General features: G+C 37.1%; 1 protein-coding gene and 1 pseudogene across 1 annotated transcript; both read left to right on the top strand.

Annotated features, from left to right (window-relative positions):
• Nucleotides 1-807: 807 nt before the first annotated feature.
• LOC113352731 lies at nucleotides 808-2,945 on the top strand (annotated as a pseudogene).
• Nucleotides 2,946-11,678: 8,733 nt separating this feature from the next.
• Nucleotides 11,679-23,748, top strand: LOC113350416 (myosin-17-like). The gene is made up of 39 exons (XM_026594555.1): nucleotides 11,679-11,981; nucleotides 13,114-13,242; nucleotides 13,828-13,971; nucleotides 14,082-14,227; nucleotides 14,327-14,483; nucleotides 14,619-14,677; nucleotides 14,857-15,016; nucleotides 15,116-15,265; nucleotides 15,358-15,494; nucleotides 15,582-15,728; nucleotides 15,841-15,942; nucleotides 16,042-16,099; nucleotides 16,188-16,289; nucleotides 16,453-16,490; nucleotides 16,597-16,723; nucleotides 16,810-16,986; nucleotides 17,234-17,365; nucleotides 17,489-17,598; nucleotides 17,700-17,760; nucleotides 18,011-18,188; nucleotides 18,653-18,858; nucleotides 19,047-19,166; nucleotides 19,241-19,339; nucleotides 19,432-19,653; nucleotides 20,076-20,215; nucleotides 20,323-20,440; nucleotides 20,620-20,667; nucleotides 20,760-20,840; nucleotides 20,946-21,116; nucleotides 21,202-21,357; nucleotides 21,441-21,647; nucleotides 21,930-22,070; nucleotides 22,156-22,226; nucleotides 22,328-22,427; nucleotides 22,508-22,564; nucleotides 22,672-22,728; nucleotides 22,831-22,911; nucleotides 22,998-23,080; nucleotides 23,189-23,748. Exons 1-39 carry the CDS (start codon nucleotides 11,979-11,981, stop codon nucleotides 23,310-23,312), a joined length of 4,599 nt encoding a protein of 1,532 aa, XP_026450340.1. The 5' UTR covers nucleotides 11,679-11,978; the 3' UTR covers nucleotides 23,313-23,748.
• Nucleotides 23,749-25,872: the final 2,124 nt, after the last annotated feature.

Below are 25,872 nucleotides of genomic sequence, written 5' to 3'. Positions count from 1 at the left end.
TGTCGGACCAGTTGGGAGGAACAATTTTTTTTTTTTTTTGTACAACATAAGTGCCACCAATGTTTCTCCTCTTCTTATCGTTGGATCCAATATATTTGTCAAGCCATCTCAAAACATCTCGAACACTGGGTCTAAAAAATCTTACACGGATATCATTCTTGTATTAAACATTCATTTGTAGGAGTGTTACACGCATCAATATATACTTTTTGCTTAAAAGTCTTGTTTACTCTTGGACTCTTTTGTTGGCTATGTCACTACTTCTACTTTAATTTGGATCAAACTGTTGGAGAAATTTCTCTAACAATTGGGATCTAAAGTTCTATGCGTCTCCAAAAAAACAAAACTTTCTAAGCGATGAGAAATGCTCGCATGTTATATGTAGTATGAAGTTTGTTGGGCTGTCACTTTTTTATCCGTAGGTCTATCCAACCAATCTAAAGATTAATGAAATTTTCTTCTCGGATGATGACAAATAGCTGGGCAAGACTTTTTCTGATTACGTTCCGGTATATATGGAAGGAGAGGTATGAAGTATAAACTTCCATCAGTACATGGAAAATTTGTCAAAGAAGAAAACCCAACATCTCGCTCTAAACAAAAAGTTAAGACAACCATCTTGGATTCCCCCAAACTCTTCGAGAATAGTTTGTCCAAACATGGAACAAGATGGGGACTCCACTGATACCATCACTTGGAAAACATATTTTAGTTAATTTGATGAAAAAATTTATTGTTGTTTATAAGTGATCTTGGACAGACGTTCTTTTGTCTTACACCCCACCAGATTTATATTGAGATTCCCCAACTTCTCTATGATCTTTAACCATCAAACTCTGGTTCAGTCGCTTATTGAGTTTGGTGTTCATTTGGTTATGGGAGATATGGAAGAAGGTTTGTTACTGAAGGCAAGAGAAGAAAAGGAAGTAAAGAAAAGCTTAACATGGAGCGCATTTGTGGAAGAGGCAAAGAAGGTGGGTTACGTTGCAGGGCCTATGGTGGCTGTAAACTTCTTTCTGCATCTGATCTATGTCATCTCTATTATGATGGTTGGTCACCTTGGTGAACTTGCTCTCTCTAGCACTGCCATGGCTTCCTCTCTTTGTGCTGTTACCGGCTCCAGTCTTCTTGTAAGGAATTTCATTTCTTCATTTCTCTATTTCCTATTTATTACATGCTTATTTCAAAATCAATGAGAAAATAAAAAAGAAAATTAATGCCTTCTAAAAACTCAGTTCAAATTTTCTGTTTCAAAACCAGGTAGGAATGGCAGGTGGACTAGAAACTCTATCTGGACAAGCTTATGGAGCAAAGCAATATCAATAACTTGGAATTCATACTTATAGTGCAATGATCTCTCTCACCTTACTCTGTATCCCTATCTCTTTGCTGTGGATTTCAATGGAAAAACTGCTCATTTTTATAGGACAAGACCCCGTAATCTCACATGAAGCAGGGAGATATGCAGTATGTTTGATCCCGGCGCTTTTTGGTATTGCGATTCTCCAGCCATTAATGAAATATCTTCAGGCTCAAAGTTTGATTATTCCCATGCTATTAAGTGCTATTACCACTTTATGTTTCCATATCCCTCTTTGTTGGGTTTTTGTGTTTAATATGGGGTTTGGAAACGTTGGAGCTGCATTTGCAGTTGGTATATCATACTGGTTAAATGTCATCTTTCTTGGAACATATGTTAAGTTTTCTCCCTCGTGTAAATCTAGTCGAGTGCCATTAACAAAAGAGGCACTTCAAGGAATTGGAGAGTTTTTATGCCTTGCAGTTCCTTCCGCCGTAATGTTTTGGTAACTTTTTTTCTTACTCGATCCGAGTATGCGATATTTTTGTTTTTCTTTTGGTTGTTCTGACTGATTAAACATGGTGACTGCAGTCTTCAGTGGTGGTCGTTCGAATTTATGATTTTGGTATCCGGTCTTCTACCTAATCCTCAACTTGAAACTTCAGTGCTCTCTATATGGTATGATTATTCAGTCTTTTCAATATACTTTAATACGTTCAACGTCATTTATTAATATTCAAGACAATTGAAATATTACTTAGCCATTGAGCTTTACTTTTCATCAAATGATCGATGCCATTAAGTGCTCTATTATGTTTGTGAATGAACAGTCTCACAACTATCACGTTGCTCGCCATGATACCATTTGGGATTGCTGCCGCTGCAAGGTTTGCGCTCTCTCTCTCTCTCTCTCTCTTTCAAAAATAGTTCTGTTTATGATTCACTAACCCCCTACTATCTGTTTGTGTATTTTTTTCAGCACTCGAGTTTCAAACCAATTAGGTGCTGGGAAACCGCAAGCTGCAAGGTTGGCAGTCTTCACCGTTATGATTATTGCAGGAACTGAAGCGGCTATAGTAAGTTCGGCACTTTTTGTATGTCGTTACATTGTGGGATACGCTTACAGCAATGGGAAGGAAGTGGTAGACTACATGACAGCTATGGTTCCGTTAATCTGTTTGTCGGCCATCTTAGACGGCCTACAAATTGTCCTTGGAGGTAATAATTAGGTGCCACTCTCATAGAAAAATATTCTAGAAAGTTTAATCGTCCATCAGTACAATGATCATGCATGTTTTCTTGCAGGTATTGCTAAAGGGTGCGGATGGCAGCATATAGGTGCTTATGTAAACTTAGCTTCATTTTACATTGGTGGAATTCCAGTAGCTCTTCTGTTGGGTTTCTTTCTAAAATTAAAAGGAAGAGGGCTTTGGCTTGGAATTATGGCTGGTACTGTTATACAAACGGCTATACTTTCAGCTATTACAATTCGAACGAATTGGGAAAAACAGGTCAATCCTCACAACTACTGTTATCTCCTAAAATTTTCATTAAGATCTAGTCATTCCGCATTCTAGTGACCACTAAATTTTTATCATTTTTCATATGGCAGGCGAGGATAGCAAGGCAGAGGATATGTCAGTAGAAGAGTTATTATATTCGTGAAAATTTCTTAAGTACAAATGGGACTGAAACAAAAAATTTGGATCGATTGTTGAACGTGATGAACACGACAAAATGTGACGAATATTTGTCTGCTGGCTGTGACCGATGCATAACAGAAGAAATGTTCGGCTTGCATTCTGATAAAATATCATTTGACACTGCATGCATCACATGGAACTAAGGAGGAGATTCCTGTTTTCAGTAGTTTTAGCATGTACCAGGTTAAATACTTAAATAGAAAAAAGCTCTTCTTCGATCTCATTTGCTTTAGATATTGGATATACAGTAGTACTTGACAACAAAAAGTGCAGAAAATGTGTTTATTTAAGTGTTGCTACTGATATTAAATAGGAGAGCATGGTGGCTCTACACTGCATTGTTGCATCACCTGTTAATTCTTGTCAACCCTGCAAGTAGGTGGTGGGGGTTCAATAGATAAAAAAATTAAAAAAAATAAAAAAAAATCAAGATAATGAATGGCATTTCACCCAAAAAATGTCATTTAGTTTTCTACTTACTGAAAGTTGAATCATAACATCTGCAGTGCGATTTTGATTTTATAGCCTTATTGGCAAGCAGAAGTCTCTAGAGGTGAAGTCAAGATCAAAAGTCTCTAGAAGCACTTCTGTTCAAAAGTCATTAATTCTGTGCTATTGGCCTTGGCACACTCACTTCACTGCACCTACTTCATATAGTTTCTTACTGGAGAGCTTGTGGACCGGGCAATAAGAAGCACAGGGCAAGACAGATCTTTTAGGGAACATAGCTTTAGAGACTTTATGATTTATTTATGAAAACCTTAAGAACTCTATCATTTGGTTTCTTGTAATAACAATAACGAGACTAAAAACTTGGCGAAGGTTTGCATAACTTCTGAGGGAGAACCAGACCACCTGGTGGTTGAGCGTTTAACAATCCACATTACTAGTGTAGGAAGTGTAAAAGTGCCTTATCGGGGAGAACAGTTTAGTTTCATCTTTTATTGCAAGTGCCGTGCTTAATCTACCAAAACAAAAATGATCTCACCTAAGCCCACGTGTGTCCCCACCAGCCAACATGACGCACTTAACGTACGAGAATCTTTGTTAGAAGTTAGTATTAATTCGATAGTTCTTAATGAACCGTCGAATTGAACAAGCTAAAAACCATTGAGACCCCGCCCTCTTGGGATTTGCAGGTGGCCTAGGTTATGGGACCTACCAGGTCTCTACACGGTTTTTAGAGAGTTTAAAAATGGGGTTCGTTAAGAATTTTCGTTTTTTTTTATAACCCAGTCTCTTAAGTGCTAGATGGGGTTGATAGTAGGGAGATGAAATAATTTTATGGAAAATATATCCTATGAAATTAAGTTAAATAAATCTGACATTATATATTTTTCATGGACCATTCCCCAATAACCCAACACAAAATCAACCAAAAATTTCAACTATGATTCGGCGTTAACTCGGCATCATCTTCCAATTCAATCTCACCTTCAAATGTTTTGTGATCCCATCTTTTTCTTTTTGCATGTTATAATATGCCATAGCTTTTTCTTTTGATACTATTTTATCATCTTCAATTTTCGAATGCGCTTTAGTTTTCTTTTTTTCACTAGGTAGCGAATCGCCACGCTTGGATGATGCCTCGACATTAGAGTGGTTTTGCCTCCTGTCCCCATCGTCCTATCTATCTATTCCTTATTCTATTTTCCCGTTTCGATTTTCAGTTCACGAGAAGATTCAATTTTATACTTTTTTCATATCAACTTTTGCGGATATCCAACATCATATCAATCCATCTAACCCCTCTGGCTAAACCTACAACACCTAATGTAAGCAATTGTTACAAGCTATCCAACAGGTGTTCATCATTCATTAAGAAGAAGTTAGGAAAACCCACCTTCTTACTTGTGTTTATCCTTCTTATTTTTTATCTGAGTTCACTTCAAGCATGCACTAATATCTTCCCATTAATCATGAAGCCTCAAGTTAAAGAAGTGCAGGAGAAAATAAAAATTACTTCCATCTCTGAAAGCCTCAAAGCCCTCAAACAACCAGTTTTATCCACACAAGACTTGATCCAATGAGCTAATCAATGGAAATTCTGTTTTCTGAGCAAGCTCTACCCTTACAAAGAATATATTGTTGGAGAGCTAGATATAGAGATTAAGAAACTATGGACTAAATGTAAAGAGATCTACATCAAAAAAGAGGAGAATGGAGTTTTCATGATCAAATTTTATATTCAAGAGGATTATGATCTTGTGCTTAACTTAAGGCCATGTTTCGTAGAAGGATATTTACTAGTTATGGAACATTGGAATCCAATGACTCCGAAGAGTAAGCTCGATCTAGCAAACAACTGTTTTGGCTTCGTAACTACAACATGAAGCTTAAGTTTGCAAATCCTCCAACAGCTAAAAGTATCGCCTTGGCTATGGGTGAAGTTAAAAAACTAGATCCTCCAGACTGCATTGTGTCAAAAGTGAAGATTCAAAAAGATCAAGTCCTAATTGATGTCAGAGATCCTTTGCGCCGGGGTTTTTGGATGAAAAATGTTGTTGATGAGGAAGTCCAGATCCGACTTTTTTATGAAAAGCATCCGTTCAATCTTTGTAGTTTTTGTTACACTATTGACCACAAGGAAGAAGAATGTGAAATAATAGAGAATTATCATCTTCAGCAACAGAAAGGATTTCTCTCACCGGACTCTACACTAGATTCACCATCCTGGTGTTACCCGGATACAAGAGGTACTAAAAATACCAACAACAGCTCTGCTCAAATTCTATCGGACTCAGAAATCCAATATGCAACAGAAGGAAGTGGTGGTCAAATGCATGCATTAAATGGAAGTCAACAGGAAAAGGCAAATGAGAATATTACAGTTAATGAAGCTCATGATCAAAGTTTTGTGCCGATGATAACTATCTTTAATGACGAAGTACAGCTGGATGAGGATGTACACAACAAGGAGGTGACTCAATGACTCAGACTGATCCAACTACTTTGGTTGAGCATAACCAACAAGGTATGATTCAAGTTAATGTCCCGTATCCTAATAAAGATGAAGAACAAGCAAAGTGGAGAAGCTTTGCAAGGGTAAGAGTCCAAATCGACATAACTAAATCATTGAAGCAGGAAATGACTTTCCTTCTACCACAAAAAAAGAAATGCACAGTTGCTTTCAGATTTGAAAGACTTCCAAGGGTTTGTTTCTTTTGTGGAAAATTTGTTCATATCATGAAGCAGTGCCAGAGCTATCAAAAGAATGTGAGAATCTGGGATTTATCTCCCCAGAAACTTTCATGGAGAAAATGCAAGACAAGTCAGTTGCCAGACTCACTGAAGAAATTAATGCCAACTTCAAACCGAAGCAACCACGAAAAATCCCAATAACCAAAAACCACCAAGAACCCCCAGAAACCATTCATGGCGGAAACCCTAATCCTCAGTCAACAAATCTGGTGGGTTAAACCCGAAACAACAACAACCCCAATATTTCCTTAACTGAGTCACTGAGTCTACTATACAGCTGAAAAATCCCATCAAAAACCCAATTCCATGAATAACATTTTCTGCAAATCTGAAAACTTTCCCTAATAAGTCCAATCCTCAATCAATTGAAAACATTCCGTTGTCACAATCCAAAACCATGCATAATGTTAATTCTAGCAATGTTGGAGGGAATATTTCAAATATCATGGCCACCTCAGTTACAACCAACCCGATAGCATCCCAAATAGCCGAACCTATTCCCCACCAAATGTACCACCAACTCCCCATGCCATAAATGTCCCTACACCTATCACCACCACCAGCACCTAGAAAAAACCCAGATCATCTCTTCGATAATCCTGAATTAAACCTTATACTGCATCTCACCCCCACACCACCGAATATCTCTATTTCATTGCCAACCTCACCACCTATGCTAAAAATACAGCCCAACCATCATCACCACAACCACTTACCAGTTTCATTAAAGACGTGAAGGAGAACTCAAATAGAATCAAACAGTGGAAAAGACAAGCAATAAATATGCAACACCAAGAACCAAAGTTAACGTTTCTTCAAATAGGAAACAAAGACAGTCTGAGCTAATGGATTGTGGTCCACCTCAAAAGTAGCATTACAACATATTAGGAAAGGCTACGGAAACTTGCCTAGAAAATTCACAAGGAAAATGTTAGTACAATCTTGGAACTGTCGTGGATTAGGGAATGAGACGACAATTTTGGCCTTGAACTCATTCTTGCGTAGTTGCAAACCTTCCATCACATTTTTATCAGAAACTAGACTCAACGAAAAGAACAATAGAAGAGTATGTGGCTCTCTCAACTTCCACCATTATGATTTTGTTGCTGCAAATGGCAGAAGTGAAGGTCTTGCAATCCTCAGTAAAGATAATATAGAATTGATTGTCATCTCCAAAAGCCAAAATCTCGTCTATTTCATCATTGGAGATCCTTTTCGCAATGGACTCTCATATGTGTCTCTATGGCCCTCCTTCAATCCTCACAAACACACCTTCTGGAGAGCGCAAGCAACATAATAACATCCATTAGTGACCCCTGGTGCATGATAGGGGATGTGCTCACGCATTACTACGAGAAGCACTGTGGTAATCCAAATTCAGACATAAGCTGCACAGAATTCAAAAACATGCTCAGAGACAGAGATGTGATTTACCTGGGATATGCAGGCCCTGCATTCACATGGTCAAGCAATGCAATACAAACACAACTCATATTTGAGAGGCTAGATAGAGCTTTATGCATCACTGATTGGAGACTTCTATTCACTGACGCAACAATTCTCCATTTACCCAGTATAAAAATTGATCATTCATTTATATTGCTCAATACCATGAGAATACCACTAAAGAGAAAACCGAACTACAAGTTCGAATACTACTGGACTGATCACCTTCAGTTTGATGAAATCATTCAGTCCAAATGGGAAAATACGTCAGGTGACACGGTAAATAGATTACATAACTTGGGCAAATAACTTTAGAAGTGGGGCAAAAAGTCATTTGGAGACTAAAAGAGAGATTGAGATTGAGAAGCAGAAGCTGGTTGACTTGAAGGACACTGCTCACTTGATGGATATTGGAAAGGAGGAGAAGGAAATCTGTTGGTAAATTTTTTGTTTAGAAAAGAGAGATAGTTTTGGAAACAACAAAAAAAGTCCAAATGGGTACCAGCTACAGATAAAAACACACAAGTATTTTATGTCTCAGTAGTCCATAGAAGGAGTAGAAATATGATTGCTTCTCTAAAACAAAACAATGTAGAATGGATTTCTGATCATGAAGAAAAGAAAATCTAATCTCTCACTTTCAAGACATGTTTACTAAAGACCCTAAGGTTCACCTTAGTTCATTTGTGCTTGAAAACTCTAATGTGATTAATCTAGATGACTGTAGGTCCATTAGCGCTATTTCAAGTACTGCTGATGAAATTTTCAATGTTGTTAAAAAAATGGGATCCTTAAAGTCCCTAGGACCGGATGGATACCCAGATCTTTTCTACAAAAAATGCTGGAATGTGATTGGCCAAGAGGTAGTCCAATTAATTCAAAACTGCTTCAGATATTCAACAATTCCTCAAGGGTTGAATCACACATACTTGGCTTTGATCCCATAGAAGAAGAATGCAGCAACAACGACATACTACAGGCCTATAGCTCTATGGAATATACTCTACAAGATGGTCAGAAAAATCATTACCAACATGCTAAGCATTTTTTCTAGTACTTTAAATACCTGATTGAAAAGTTTGAGGAGAAGATTTCTGGTTAGGAAAAGAAACAACCTATCCCATGCTGGCAGAACTACACTTATCCAACCTGTCCTAGCCCTCATTCTGGTCTATTACGTGGCTATACAAAAAGCATACTTAAAACTATCCTCAATAAACTCAAATAGATTATCAGAGATTTTTGGTGGGGGAACAATAAAGACAAGAGGAATATGCACTTCCTTAGATGAGAATGATTCAATTTTCCAAAGGAAAAAGGTGGAATGGGTATAAGGTCACTATCATACCTCAATCAAGCCTTAGTGGCCAAACTGGCATGGAGATTCTTACAAATTTCTGCATCGCTATGGGAAAAATTATTAAGAGAAAAATATGTATTTTTGGGATGTCAAGAAGCAAAAAAAGTGTTCGACTACTTGGTCCGTTATGCTTAATAGCATAAATGATTTAAGACAAGGTTGTATGTGGTTAGTAGGGAATTATCAAGATATCCAGATTTTCTCGGATCGATGGATACACTCTCATCATGGTGCAACACCAACCAGAGCTGAAGAAGCAAATTCTAAAATCACGACAGTTCACCAACTCATGAATGCAGTTTCGAGGCAATGAAATATAATAATCATTCAAAAAAATATGGAAGCTTTCGTTGCTCTTCAAATAGGTCAAATACCAATCAATTCAGGGGCTGTCGACAAACTGATTTGGAAACTTATAGACCATGGGGATTTTACCAAACAATCTTTCCAGAAAGTGCTACAACAAAATCAAGGGGAAAAATTATGGGGAGTAAAAAAAGGTAGCTCCAAAAATACAAACATTCATATGGAGGGCCATGCACAATGGTTTGGTTGTTGCTAAAAATATTGGCAGGCACGTTGTTGGTGTTCCCACTGAATGCGTGTTGTATGAAGCAGATACTGAAATTGTGTATTATCTGTTGTTTGAATGCACATTCGCTCAGGAAGTTTGGTTTGCATCACCAATGGGTCTTCGATTACAAGGTGACTCTCAAACAGAACTTATTCATCTCATGAAAAAGCAGGTTAAATAATAATGATAATGAGTAATCAACTACTCTTGGTGTGGCCATTTGCTGGGCTATATGGAAAGTGAGAAACTCTAAAGTCGTTGACAAGAAGTCAAAAAATATTCAGGAAACTCTCATGATAACATTTTACTGGTTCAATCTTTACTATAACTCTATATTAGAAAATTATACTATTAAACTCCGAGCACCCCTATTTCTGCGGAGTTATTGGGAACACTGGTCTCCGCCTCAAGATACCTTTTTCAAGATAAACGTAGATGCTACTTGGAAGGTTGGCTCTTATGCTTGTGTTGCAGTAGCAAGAGATATGTATGACCTTGATATTGGTGGTAGCAGAAGACTCGGCAACTCTGGTACGATGAATTTTTCTGAAGCAGATGGTTTCCTTCTTGCAACAGAACTAAAAGTCAAGCTGAATCTTGATTCCATCATCGTTGAAGGTGATAGCTAGGTGGTTGTACACAGTTTGAATGAAACCTCAAGCACCTTCCCTGGAGACTCTGGAAGATAAGAGACATATAAAAATACAGTCCACAGGTTTCTGCAGCTGCAACTTTAACTATGCTTCGAAGCTTGCTAATGCTGCATCACATTCCTTAGCTACCGATGCTTTGTTTCACAAAGTCCAAAATAAATGGACTAACTCCAATATCCAGACTAATATAACTGCTCTATGAAATGTAGCTATCACTCAGTTTTTTTTTCTTGTTTAATACCAAAAGAGAAAAAGAAAAAAAAAAAACGACAATATATGACCAAGCACCAAAGCCTTAATGGCCAACGACAAATTTCATCTCCATTTCAAAATCGAAAATGATTTTTTGCTAGTACTCTTTTGGCTAGTCACTCAACTAGCTCTTAGGTGTCATTTGCCATGAACCCTCCAAGACCCTATAGGTTCACCATTCCCTGTTTAGGGTCTAGATTAGTTCAATCAGTGGTGGAGATGGAATATTAAGAGCTAGCCTAAGGGGCTAGTCATTTTTGGCTAGCCAAATAGCAAGGTTGAATGGCTCTAACAAATATCTTAGGAAATTATTTTTATGACGAAACTACCCTCAGCGTTAAATGATTTTTATGCCGAAACTACCCTCCGCAGAAAGCAGAGGACAACGGTCAATTCGACCGCAATACATCTAGGTTGATTTGATTTAGTCAAAAAAACGAAAATACAGGTAAATAAAATCTGTGTCACTAAAGTTTTTCTTGAGAAATGGAGCCGTTTCGGGATATTTGGATTGGGTGTATGTGTGAGAAAGATAATGCGCTTACCTGGCGATGCTGGCTCGATACGTTATGCCACATTTTCGGACATCATCTACTCTTTTTTCGTGTATTATTCCAAGAATTTAGCACTTTCTTAGTTATAATACGCCAGCAAATGTGGGTCCCAATATCCCATTTGTCTTGTCGTGTAAACTTGTAAACTCCGATTTTTGTAATAAACACTGGAATCGCATGTATATTACCGCACTGCCACTGTTCAACATTTTATGATTCGGTTGTTAGACCTGTTTCGACTCAGTGAGTTGACTTAATAAGATGCACTATGACACATAATTTTGTGCTTTTGTTCAGAGCAAGGGGGCCAGGGCTGTGGAATGACTGATAAAAGAACTCATTCGCTGCTAAAAATCACACCGTATTCAAATTTCAAACACACAATCAATCATATATTCATATTCAATGCCGATTCTCCCTCACAAAGTAAAAAGAAAGTAAACCGTATATACGTTACAACTCAAAGGGCAAAACCGTCACAAAAAACACAAAGTAAAAAATCTTTGTTTTCACTGCAGTAATCTTCAGTGAAAAAGTGGTGGTGGTGACCACGAATGTCCCAACAATCCGTCCTCCTCTTCTTCTTCTCCAACTTTCCTTTTCATTTTCATCGCGGTATTTAAAACACCAAAAAAAGAACACCGAGGAGAGAGAAAACCATTGCAGCAACATACAGAGGTGTGGAGAAGAAAATTATTTAATTAAGAAGAAAAGGGGAAAATAAATAAATTCATTTTCCATTTCAAAAAACTTCTTCTTCTTCTTCAACCAATCAATCAAATCTTTGATAATCAGTTGAAGATTTCTTCTACATCTGTTGATAACTAGTCGATCTACTACGACATCAGTGGGTTTTTTCGGTTTTCTGAGCTTGTTTTGGATGAAAAGGAAGGAAGAAGAAGAAGGGGAAAGGATTTTTTAAAATATATCATTAAATGGTAATTCTTACTGTTCATTTTTCTTATCTAATTAATTTTATTAGTTTGTCCGTGTGATTGATGTTATGTTTGGATTATGGTGTTGAGTCCTGACTTGTTCTATTATGATTCTGGAGCTGAATCGATTTTTGAGGGTTTATTTTCTTGGTGAACTACTAGTCTAACTTGATTCTGATTGGTTTGTGATTTTGATGGATTTGGTTTCACAAGTAAGATTGATTGCATGTACTTGAATTGGGATTAATAGTTGTAAATGCTAAATAGGGAGGTTTACAATTAGTTTAGAGATGAGCTATGAAAGTGAAATTTTAGAATTCTAGGCTTGGTAAGTTTGGGAATTAGTAGTGTGTATTGGTTCATTTTCGAATTCTATGGGGTGCTAAACTCATGTTGGTTTCTTCGTCTCGGTGGCTTCAAGTAGAATAGGTTTTTAAAGAGAAGATAGGTTTGTTGGAAAGATAAAGATGTTGCCACATGCATATGGTTTTGATTTTTTTTTTTCCTGATGAACAACTAGTTTAACTTGATTTTGGTTGGTTTGTGATTGTGGTGGATTTAATTTCAATAGTAAGATTGATTGCATGTACTTGAATCGGGATAAGTAGTTGTAAATACTCCTTAGGGAAGTCTACAATTAGTTTAAACATGAGCTTTAAAATGGAATTTTAGACATAGGTAAGTTTGGGAATTAGTGTGTATTGGTTTATTTTCGAATTCTATGAGGTGCGAAATTGCTGTTGGCTTCTTTCATTTGGCGATGGATTAGAGTAGAACATAAAATTTATCGGTGCAGAAAAGAGGGGTTAAGTTGTCGCATGCGCATGATTTTGTGACACAAATTTGATCGAGGCGGAGGAGCTATTGGAAGTTTGAGAGCTATGAAGTCATTTTACTAAAATTGGGAACATCTTTCACGAGGATGCGTTCAGGCTAGAGGAATTTGTGTACATGCATCTACATAGTTATAGGGGAATGCCTAAATAAGGCGTGTTTATGAAGGGGGGATACCTTTCTTTTTCATATTTATGCCACTAAACACGCGCAACTTTTCTATGTAGAATCTTAGTGTCTGATGTTATGAAATTACGTCACTTGGGTTATATATGTTTGTTACTGACACTTGATTTTGCAGGGGACGCCTGTCAATATTGTGGTAGGGTCTCACGTATGGGTGGAAGATCCAAAGTTGGCTTGGATTGATGGAGAAGTTACCAAGGTCAATGGTCAGGAAGTGCATGTTAAGACTACACATGGGAAATCAGTAAGTGCTTTTGTATTTCTTTCTTCGTCTTATGTTTTATGAGTCATCCTTGTATACTTGTATGCCATTGTTACTTCAGCTGGAAATGCCTGCTTAGTGCAGTTGGATAAGTTGCCCTGTTTCTATAGCCTGCTGGATGTAGTGAACCTCATCATGACACTCTAAGCATTGCCATCTATAATTTTACTGTTATCCCCATTCGTTTCATTGTACTTCTTATACTTTTTTGATACGTAGACGGATAGACCATTGTCTTTTACTGGTTTTATCATTACTAGCTATCAGAGTAGCTTGTTTGATTCGCAGTACAACATGTCTATTTCATATCGTATCTTATACTAGGCAAGTAGACATTTTTTCCCTTCAAAACTACTAAGCATGGAATTATAGACAATGCAATCTCTATATACATTATATTTAAAATTAGCTGAATATTAACACGTGGAAAATTCGCTCTTGCAAGTAGTATTGCAGTTAATATGCAGCTTGTGATGCTAGCTACGATATACAGTGGATAGTTTTTCTTTATTTATGAGTTAACTTCTGAATGGATTAATTGATTTATATTTTTCACTTTTTCTTCAGGTTGTAGTAAATTTGTCGAAGATATTCCCAAAGGATACTGAAGCTCCACCAGGGGGAGTAGATGACATGACAAAGCTTTCATATTTACATGAGCCTGGAGTTCTGCAAAACTTGGCTGCTAGATATGAACTTAATGAAATCTATGTGAGATAATTATATACCCTTCAATACATGCTTCCAAGCTCATTTTGATAATGCAAATAGAGGTGATTGTCATGCAATTCTAACCTTCATTTTTTTTCCATCTTATGCAGACATATACTGGTAATATCCTGATTGCAATAAACCCGTTTCAAAGATTGCCACATCTATACGATACGCACATGATGCAGCAATATAAAGGAGCGGGACTCGGGGAGCTAAGCCCGCATGTGTTTGCAGTTGCAGATGTTGCATATAGGTTATTCTTATATTCAAATAATAGAAATTGGTATAAACTTGTACTATTTGAGTCAACAATTATTTGGGAGGTATTTATATGTTATATTTTATGATATAGAGCAATGATCAATGAAGGGAAGAGCAATTCTATTCTTGTTAGTGGAGAGAGTGGGGCAGGTAAAACTGAAACAACAAAAATGCTCATGCGATATCTTGCATACTTGGGTGGACGATCTGGTGTGGAAGGAAGGACAGTCGAACAACAAGTCTTGGAAGTAAGATGTTGTTTCTGCATGCTCATAACATTATTAAGATGATTTTTAATATTTTTTTTTTTGAGTTCCACATTCCTTGGTTACCTTCTTTAATTTGGGAATGCACCAATCACTGACGTGTCTCTATATCAACAGTCCAATCCTGTTCTTGAAGCATTTGGAAATGCTAAAACCGTTAGGAACAACAATTCGAGGTTAGTTATTTCTTTTATCCAATTTTAGGAATCTTTATGTGATTACTGTAGCTCTGATGCAATTATAATCATTTATTGGAGGAAAATAGAGGTCATGTGTTCTATACAACCTTTGTAATTTTGATGATTTCTCAGTCACATGATCTTAATTCTGAATACATTCTGTTGTTTTGGTGTAGTCGTTTCGGTAAATTTGTTGAAATCCAGTTTGACAAGAATGGAAGAATATCGGGGGCAGCAATTAGAACATACCTGCTGGAGAGATCTCGGGTTTGCCAAGTTTCAGATCCCGAGAGAAACTATCATTGCTTTTATCTTCTTTGTGCAGCACCACCTGAGGTATTAGTGAATTGTGATCATTCTGAGTTAGTCAATACTTCTGTGTCCTGTCATTTCTTTACATTTGATTATAATAGTATCTAATCATATATATTTTAGGAAGTTGAAAAATATAAGTTGGGGAATCCTAGATCGTTCCACTACCTAAACCAATCTAATTGCTATGAGCTAGCTGGAGTAAGTGATGCGGAAGAGTATCTTGAAACCAGAAGAGCTATGGATATAGTAGGAATCAGTGAACAGGAACAGGTTTGCATTTCTCTTTTTTTCAGAATAATCAGCTTTTTCAACTGTAGCTTAGTTGGTCCAATCAAATATCTGATTATAATAAATTTATTCAGGAGGCAATTTTCAGGGTGGTTGCTTCAATTCTTCATCTTGGAAATATTAACTTTGCAAAGGGAAAGGAGATAGACTCCTCAGAAATTAAGGATGAAAAGTCCAGATTCCATCTGAATATGACAGCGGAACTCCTTATGTATGTTCATATGTAGCTTTCTATGTGCCTCAAAGTATACCTTATGCTGTCTGGTGTTGTTGATTAACTCAACTTATATTGGTATAGGTGTGATCCTAAGAGCTTGGAGGATGCACTTATTAAACGTGTAATGATAACACCAGAAGAAGTTATCACAAGAACTCTTGATCCTGCTTCTGCGATTGTTAGCAGGGATGGTTTAGCAAAAACAATATATTCTCGCCTATTTGATTGGTAACCAGCTCCACATGCTGAATTACTTTTCTGTTATTTGTAGGTACCGTGTGGATTTCTTTCTTCTCATAAAACATGTATGGTTATGACAATTTTCAATTTATGTGGACAGGCTTGTGACCAAAATAAACAATTCGATTGGGCAGGACCCTAACTCCAAGTCAATTATTGGGGTTCTTGATATTTATGGATTTGAAAGTTTCAAGTGCAATAGGTGAGGTGCTGGTTTGAAGGAACATTTGCAGTATTTTTTATTAGATCATAGCAGACATAATGTTTGATGGTATTCTTATGCATGTGTTCATTGTCACAGTTTTGAGCAGTTCTGCATCAATTTTACAAATGAGAAGCTGCAACAACATTTCAATCAGGTATCTTAGCGGCAGAAGTTTGACTTTATTGTTGAGGTAATTGCATGGTTCATACCCTTCATTTTTAACATGCAATGTATTTTTGCAGCACGTCTTTAAAATGGAGCAGGAAGAGTACACGAAAGAGGAAATAAACTGGAGTTATATAGAATTTGTTGATAACCAAGATATGTTGGATCTGATTGAAAAGGTTTGTAATGAAGGGAACCGTTTTTGTCATACAGAAGTGCTGTTGTAATTCTAGCATTTTGCTTACCTTAGGAAAAAATCTGTTGCCTCTATTGCTCTACGTATTCTTATTTGTGGTGGATACTTAATGTCCTTAACATGCAACGACTTAAATCTTTCTGCAGAAACCAGGAGGTATTATCGCACTCCTAGATGAAGCCTGGTATGCTTGGCATCACTACTCTTTTGTTTTATACTGGCTTTAGTTACGCTTTAATTGCGGATTCAACATAATTTTCTTACTTCCTTTTGGTTCTGCAATTATGCAGCATGTTTCCAAAGTCGACGCATGAAACATTTGCCAACAAGTTATACCAGACGTTTCCTAAACACAAGCGCTTTGCAAAGCCAAAGCTTTCTCGTACAGATTTTATAATAAATCACTATGCTGGGGAGGTAAGCATATCTTTGTAATTTTGAGTATTTATTATTATTTTGTATTTTTTTGTAACTGATTTCACAGTTTACCAACTATACTGCAGGTGACATATCAGGCTAATCATTTCTTGGACAAAAACAAAGATTATGTGGTGGCAGAACATCAAGATCTGTTGACAAGCTCAAGGTGCTCCTTTGTTGTTGGTTTATTTCCTATACTTCCCGATGAATCTTCTTCGTCGAAGTCATCTAAGTTCTCTTCCATTGGCTCTCGGTTTAAGGTAAGTTGGGTCCATTCTCTGTAACCTCTCTTATAGTGAAGATATGAACCCCACAAGTCAACTCCTGTTGAAACACAGAGAGTCAGAGACACACATGCATTTGTTAATGTTTACTGAAAGTGTATGGATAATATTCTGCAGTACTTGTATGCTTATGGAGCATGTTTGTCTTTAAATTTAAGACTGGGAATGTTGTTTCAAAATACAAATTCAATTTAATTTGACAGACAAGCTTCTAATATTGCAGCTCCAACTTCAATCATTGATGGAGACCTTGAATTCCACAGAGCCTCATTACATCAGATGTGTAAAGCCAAACAATGTCCTCAAACCTGCTATTTTTGAGAATTCCAACATCATGCAACAATTACGGTGTGGTGTAAGTTCAGGATGAGACATAAATACATAATGTTTGGTTATTTTGTCCTCACCTGTGTTTCACACAAATACAATATTTGTTTGATTAAATATTTTTTGTCTTCTCTTCTCTCTCATATTTTAGGGAGTTCTTGAGGCAATTAGGATCAGCTGTGCTGGCTATCCTACAAGACGGACGTTTTATGAGTTTCTTAATCGGTTCGGCCTCCTTGCTCCAGAAGTTTTGGAAGGAAAGTAAGTCATCTACTTTAAATGCAACTTATTTGGCTGTGTAGGCAGAAGAAGCTTTTAGACAAAAATAACTGATGTTCATTTCATATGCTTTCTTTATATAGCTACGATGAGAAGGTCGCATGCCAAAAGATTCTGGATAAGAAGGGACTGAAAGGTTATCAGGTGACCCAACAATTCCTGCTCTAGGTGTCGATAAGTTGCATGAAACCCGATAGCATTATTAATTCTCATGTGGCCATATCGTAGTAAAAATAATTTTTTAAGGATACATGCTATTGACTGATTTAATAATTGCTTTTTTGCCTCGAGAATTCTTTTTATTCCAGTACCTTCAACATTTCATTGTAAGTTACTTTTTTTTGTACTGAAAGTTTGCCATTCCAAACAATCTAACACTTCCTCTGGTTACCAGATTGGGAAAACTAAGGTCTTCCTGAGAGCTGGTCAAATGGCCGAGTTAGATGCACGAAGAGCAGAGGTTTTGGGCAATGCAGCTAGGACCATTCAAAGACAAATTCGTACGTATATTGCTCGCAAGGAATTCCTGTCACTTCGAAAGGCTGCAATTCATGTGCAATCTCGTTGGAGAGGTAATGTTTTGTATTCATAGATGTAGTGTCCAAATGGAGATGTGCAGGTGCTATTTTTTTTTTGATGATGTCCTCCCACCATCACCATGTACATCATCCTCGCTGAGTCTAACTGTCTAAAACGATCAAAATAGTTGACTGCTAATTGATAAATGGATGTTTATAAAATAAAAATAACAATAAAATCCTTAAATTATAAATAATACATATTTGAAGGTAAAGGATTTGGAAAAGCTGGGATGAGACTCGATGCATTATGACTATATATTCTTTGATGATATTCATTGTTTTAGTAAAATTTCTTGATTTTTTGATCATGTTACCTGCGGTCGAAGTTTTTTTTATGTTTTATTTTTCTGTCAGTAGATAAATCTTCATGTATTCGTTACTTATTAGTTTTGCTAGATTTGCTGCATCTCCTGGTTTCCAGAATGCTGATTTATTGCATGTCTTACTATTTTTAGGTAAGTTGGCCTGTAAAATGTACAAAGAATTGAGAAGAGAAGCATCTGCTGTGAAAATACAGAAGAATTTGCGTCGATATATTGCACACAAGTCATACTTGGAACAACGGTCATCTGCTATCAAGTTGCAGACAGGCTTACGGGGTATGGTTGCACGAAACGAGTTCAGGTTTAGGAAGCAGACTAAAGCTTCAACCACTATTCAGGTAAGCCATGAGTAAATAACTCACTGCCATATGTTTAAAATTGTTTTTGTCTTCTTTATTTCATTCAAAGGAAATTAAATTCACTTGATATTGTGGTTAAATCTTTGTCGTTTATTGTTCCGCTTCTGAAGATCTTACTTAGGAAGTTTAAGACGAATTTTCATTGGTATCTATTGTGGCTTTTTCAGACTCGTTGGCGTTCCCACAGAGATTATACATACTATAAGAGTCTCCAGAAGGCGGCAATTATCACTCAATGTGGTTGGAGAAGCAGGGTTGCTCGGAGGGAGCTCAGAAAACTCAAAATGGTCTGTCACACTCCTTTATAACTTAAATTTTATTGGTGAAACATGGTGTTAATCACTTGTATTAATTTGTAAAGGCTTTAAGAGAAACTGGAGCCCTTAAAGAGGCGAAAGACAAACTAGAAAAGCGGGTTGAGGAACTCACATGGCGTTTGCAGCTTGAGAAACGGTTAAGGGTAGGAAATATGTTCCTCTTTGTAGTTTCCATTTAGTTGGTCAGGGTAGTGAGATGATTGACAATGGATTTATTTGTGTTTCTATAATGCAGACTGACATGGAGGAGTCGAAATCCCAAGAATTATCTAAATTGCAAGACACCTTGCGTGCGATGGAATTACAAGTAGAAGAAGCGAATGCTATGGTTATCAAGGAAAGAGAGGCAGCTCGAAAGGCTATTGAAGAAGCTCCTCCCGTGATCAAAGAGACTCCTGTTTTAGTTCAAGATACTGAGAAGATCGATTCATTAACGGCTGAGGTTGATAGCTTGAAGGTAAACATCTCCCACTTCTACTTGAACTGAAACATTCTACTGTGGTACTTTCCACTTTTGTAAAGTTTATTGGGTGAGCAAAGCTTTAAATCACATGATGATCAATCTCAAGTGGAGGGCACTATATCCAAATGAGTTTGATATAGGAGAATTTAATTTGGAAATAGCTGATCTGCATTATTATTTTGATTATTTGGATAAAAAGGTTTTGAATTATAAAAGAAGGAAGTTTTTATATTACTATACTGCGTATGGGAATCCTCAGTACCTTATAACATGAGTTCAGGGTTGTAGGTATCCACCAATTTCAATACTCAGCAGCTGAGTTGCATATAACTAGTGAGACTTTTTTAAGAAGCATGAGGTTTATCCTTTTATAAAGCATTCGTTGCCATTTATGTCTGTTCTTCGAATCTGTCCAGACTTTGCTGCTGTCAGAAAGAAAGACAGCAGAGGAAGCCAAACAAGAATTTGCTATTGCTCAGGCCAAGAATGAAGAACTGATGAAAAAGTTTGAAGAAGCAGAGCGTAAAGCTAAGGAGCTTCAAGATTCTGTGCAGAGGTTTGGAACTAATAGAACATCTATACACTGTATTTTGCCTATTGGAAGTATTGTATTTACATAGCAGTTTGCTCTATTTAATCTTTCATTTTCTTACTGCCACTTAGGTTTGAAGAGAAACTTTCCAATGTTGAGTCAGAGAATCAAGTACTTCGTCAGCAAGCATTGGCTATTTCACCAACTAGTAAATCTTTATCTACCCGGCAAAAGACAACAATCTTTCAGGTACAGAAAACTTGTAACATTTTCAGTATAAGAAACCTACTATCAAGAGTTTCTTTGGCTCCTGTTAAATTATAACCGCTGCTCTGTCCCTGGATAATAATTAATGATGGGCACATTGCTAGAAATTCGTTCTCTTATCCATTTGATGACCATTTTTGTGGTTATATGTGTTTTAACAGAGGACTCCAGAGAATGGAAATGTTCCACATGGAGAACCACGAACTCCAGTAAGTTAACAGCACTTTTTGATATTGGCAAACTGAGCTTTGTCAATGAAGCTGTATATAACCAATACTCTTGATTTTGTATAATGCCCCAGGATATGAGCCTTGTTGTATCTAATCCTCGAGAGCCTGAAACTGAGGAAAAGCCACAGAAATCTCTCAATGAGAAGCAGCAGGTATGGAGTGCCTATGATGCTGATATTTTCTTTTTGATATGTTAGGTGCTCCTAACTGTAGCTAATTTCCTTATGTTGACTTATTCGGTCGCCTTTGGGGTACAGGAGAACCAAGATTTGCTGATTAAATGTATTTCACAAGACCTTGGATTCTCTGGTGGTAAATCTATTGCTGCTTGTATGATATACAAAAGTCTACTTCACTGGAGGTCATTTGAAGTGGAAAGAACCACTGTCTTCGATCGTATCATTCAGACAATTGGCTCAGCAATTGAGGTATCCGTATCTCATAGATATGTGTATTGGAAATGAATTGGTATGGAAAATAATTCCTATTGATGCTTGGATTTGATATGCACAGGTTCAGGATAATAATGATACTCTATCCTATTGGTTGTCTAATTCATCCACATTATTATTGCTTCTCCAACGTACACTTAAAGCAAGTGGTGCTGCTAGCATGACCCCACAAAGACGAAGAGCAGCATCTGCTTCTCTTTTTGGCAGGATGTCTCAAGTAAAAAACAGCACACTTTATCTATATACGAGCCCTCTTAATTTTTCATGTATATGGTTTTAATCTCTATGTTTCTCATTTAGGGACTTCGAGCATCTCCACAAAGTGCTGGGATCTCGTTTCTTAATGGTCGTTTGCTTGGTGGACTGGATGACTTGCGCCAAGTCGAAGCCAAATATCCAGCTTTACTATTTAAGCAACAGCTGACAGCATTCCTTGAGAAGATATATGGTATGATCAGAGACAATTTAAAGAAAGAGATCTCCCCGTTGCTTGGAGCGTGCATTCAGGTAGCTGCTTTCCCACATAACTTGTAATTTATTAAAATTTCAATGGCATTTTCGTCTAATTCGTCCAAAGATGCAATGGAGGTTTCTGCAGAAGATCTCTTCGACCCAACAATCAATGAGTAGTATGCTGCATTTATGGAGTTTTTTCTGACTTGTTGCAGGAAATGATTGACATAATTTACTTTATGTTTTGTGATAACCTACCTACTTGTTACTCGTATTTAATAGGTGATGCGAGTATGCGAAGCTAGAGTGTCTAATCTTTCGTTGAATTTACTACAGGCTCCTAGAACATCTCGTGCAAGTCTGGTGAAAGGGTCACGCTCACAAGCAAATGCAGTTGCTCAACAAGCTTTAATTGCTCACTGGCAAAGCATCGTTAAAAAGCTGGACAACTACTTAAAGACATTAAGAGCCAATTTTGTGAGTCTTAATTTTAATGAGTGTGATTATGGTCGTCCTATCAGAAAGGAAACTTAAAATGTGAAATTTCCTCTCTGTTTTACAGGTTCCTCCATTCTTAGTCCGCAAGGTGTTCACTCAGATATTCTCATTCATAAATGTCCAGCTTTTCAACAGGTAAATATTGTCAAGATCATCCATTGTTGCTCCTGGAGGCTAGTTAAGGTGTCTAGTGATGCAAACTGATCGTGCATTTTGCACCACATTTATTTTTGCAGTCTTCTTTTGCGTCGTGAGTGTTGCTCATTCAGTAATGGGGAGTATGTAAAATCCGGACTGGCTGAGTTAGAGCAATGGTGCGTTGAAGCTACTGAAGAGGTGCGAGTAAATCTATCGCTTATTTCCTTTTAGTAGTTATCATCTTGGTGAGACTTATCCTTGACATAAATTGAATGCAGTACACGGGATTGGCTTGGGAGGAACTGAAGCATATCAGGCAAGCAGTTGGATTCTTGGTATGACTCTTATCTGGTCTAATTATCCAGTTTTACCTTCGGTAGATGTTTTTCTTGTTTTTTTAGTTAAAATCTACTTTTGGTATTTGAACTTTCTGTTGATTCAGGTCATACACCAAAAGCCAAAAAAGACATTAAACGAGATCACGAAGGAACTTTGCCCGGTATGTCTCTTCTTTTTGAGCCTCTCAACCCAATGCAAATTTTGCATCGTTTTGGTTCTTCCACATACATCATTTTGATTATTCTTCTCTGTTGCTTTTCAGGTTCTCAGCATACAACAGCTATACAGAATTAGTACAATGTACTGGGATGACAAATATGGCACCCACAGCGTCTCATCGGATGTGAGCATCAATGAATCGGTTAAGTTACATCTTAATTCTTACTAATTTTCAGTTCCTTTTGGATAAAATACTTCTCTCATTGATAGGTTATCTCAAGTATGAGAGTATTGATGACCGAGGATTCAAATAACGGCATCAGCAGTTCGTTCTTGTTAGATGATGATTCAAGGTACTGTTTTCCTCGTTTCCTACAGAAACTATTTAACATCTTTCTACAATGTTTTTCATTTCACGTCTTATTTTTCTTATTACTCATCTTTCACTTTCTTGAATGCAGCATACCTTTCTCTGTCGATGACATCTCCAAATCAATGGAACAGATTGACATAGCAGACATTGATCCTCCTCCACTGATCCGAGAGAACTCAGGGTTCGTCTTCTTATTACAACGTGCAGATTGATCACTCTCACTTGTGTATATAATTATATTCCCCTTCCATTATCTCGATGTACATTGTCCATCTAGTTGCATGGTTACTCGGTCTAGGGCATGATCTTAAATGCTTCTAGGCCCATATTTCACTTTATTTACCATTTGATTGATTTTTTTCTTCTTGCACCTCCTCTTCCGACAAGAGTAGGTATTTGTTTTAGAGGCCATATCACTCAGGGTGATATTGCCGCAAAATAGAATCATGCACACAACATGCAGTTCATTTTGTTCTTCCGTTGGCCTTTACGGTTTACGGGTAAATGTAATTTTATACTAGTTAGCCGCATTTTTAGGCGCATTACATAGTAAATTTGTTTTTCATTTCTGAATTTGCATATACTTAGTTGATGTGTGTTGAAATTTAAAACAGAATTAGAAAAAGTAGAATCACATCATTTCTGTATAATGCTGTGTAATAATTTTTATTTTCTTTCTGAGTTTCAGTCATATTACATGGGCATATTGCACAACTTTCTTCATTTATGAAATCTGATGTCTGAGAAAATAACTTGGGATTACAAAAATTTGATTCAAAAGATAACAAACATAATCAGGAAATACAGATCTGAATTCAGGATTCTAATATAGTAAAATTTAAGAATCTGAAAATTCATAGAATAGTTACAATCATGATTGAGAAGAATATGCAAATTTTGTAATTTGTTGACTGCTCACATGATGTTGTTTATAAACTTCTCAAGATCGAGTTTCATTAGATTTTCTGTTATTCCTGGTAGAATCTCGACGAGAAGAAGGGAGAATTTAAAGAGACAAACCAAAGAAAAAACAAAGAAGAACAAGAGAAAATAAATGTTATAAAAACCAAAAGCCCCAGAAATTTTACCTGATGAATTTGCCATGTTTGTTGGGAGAAGAAATGATAGATCAGGGAGAGGTGAGGGTGGAACTTTTTTTTTTTTTTTTGAGAATGTTGCAGACCAGTACGGTCATCCTTCACTATTACATCCGAAATTGTCGAATGGTCTGAATTAGTAAATGGGTTGAAATATCCATATCAATTTATTTGGTTACAAAACTTAACACACGTGTGTTTTTCAACTCTTTCACACAAACCGTTGAACCAAAAACTCATCTTTCAGCCTTGACTTGCTGAAAAGTTGAGTACCAGCTTGATGTTATGTCAGAAGCTTTGGTAATGATTCAGCTGAAATTTTAGTATATACAATGGACGCTACAACACCTTAATTTTTTTTTTTTTCGAGATGGCTTTAAGAAAGTACAATAAGTGAGAAACTACTAGGCTTCTCTAGCCCATTGTAACAAAATTATTGAAATCTGAAATAGTACCTGAACTCTCTAAACACGTAAGAAAGTCTGGTTTACCATGAATATTCAATGAAACCCCCCTGCTACAAAGTTGCCGCAGATTTGAACATAGTGTCCCCGGCAAAGTTTGTCCTTCTGTAAACATGTCTAAAAGAAATTTCTGAGAAATTCCCTTGCACTCTACGCCAACCCCCAAAAATCCTCTTAAGGCAAGTTACCACTCCTTAATGCAGAAACTGCACTATTTGAATCTGACGTGACCACCATTATATACCGAGCCCATTCTTGCCCTGTATATTAACACCAAACCCAACAGCCAGAGCCCCCAAACAAGCAATCTGACTTTCCTCAAAACGCAACATGCTCCTGAAACCCCAGGATTTAAAACCGACTCCATCAGGCATCACAACAACATGAGCCTGTTGTGCAATATTTCTCCCATACATTTTGCCTCTTCTCGCGTTATTCTTATGTAAGTGGAATAATGCAAGAATCCTGCTTCGCCCTTATGACTTTTCGCTTTCTTTTTACCCGACATCTTTCCGGTTTTTCCGTATGATTATCTCCACGTGCATTAATTCACCTTTTCTCCATTGACACATCAATGCTTCAATATTTGACCAGTTATTGCTACAGCCGGTTAGTCTGCTTCAATAAATACCTTTGAAGAGAGATTCATCTTCTTTACTTTCTTGTTTCTTCTTCTCCTTTATTTTGAAAGGATCTGTTTTCATAAGAGCTTGTTTGTTTGAAAAGATTTATCATTATGTCAAGTCAATCCACGATCCTTATTCTTCAGAATCATTTCCCCGATAAGTATATGTATTTTTCTTAAGTATTTGATGATTAATTGGGTGTTTAGGTTTTTCTTGTTTTTTGCTGCTGTTGGTGTTCTTGGTATTTTGTCTAATTTTAGTATTCCCATACTTATTTCCGTACTTAATTTGCTTCCTCATACATATTCAGTCCAAACCTCCAGTGAACCCTGTTGGTGACGGAAGAAGAGTGACGAAGAAGGATTCTCGGAAACAGAAGCTTACGCCAGATGATAAGGGTTATCCTTCAAAGAAGGGAGGTTCACGCGATAGGGCCCTTGTGACTGTCGTGAGTCCGCTACCGCTGCTGCCACCAGCCGCTGTCGCTCTTCCTGCGGAAGCAAATGGCGAAATGACTGCCAGTCTTTCTCCTCAACCTCTTTCTACATTTTCCCCTGTTCGCGCCCATGAAGGCTCATCCGCGAC

Source organism: Papaver somniferum, chromosome 2 (genome assembly GCF_003573695.1).
Source record: "Papaver somniferum cultivar HN1 chromosome 2, ASM357369v1, whole genome shotgun sequence".
Taxonomy (NCBI): Eukaryota; Viridiplantae; Streptophyta; class Magnoliopsida; order Ranunculales; family Papaveraceae; genus Papaver; species Papaver somniferum.
Note: the sequence above shows the minus strand (reverse complement) of the source record. Positions and strands in the feature narration are given on the sequence as shown.

What these genes read in the sequence shown, in the direction of transcription:
- LOC113350416 (XM_026594555.1), top strand. An exon ending in TATTCTCGCCTATTTGATTG is followed by an intron (nt 15,729 to 15,840) that starts GTAACCAGCTCC and finishes TTATGTGGACAG; the next exon opens with GCTTGTGACCAAAATAAACA. An exon ending in TCACGAAGGAACTTTGCCCG is followed by an intron (nt 22,729 to 22,830) that starts GTATGTCTCTTC and finishes GTTGCTTTTCAG; the next exon opens with GTTCTCAGCATACAACAGCT.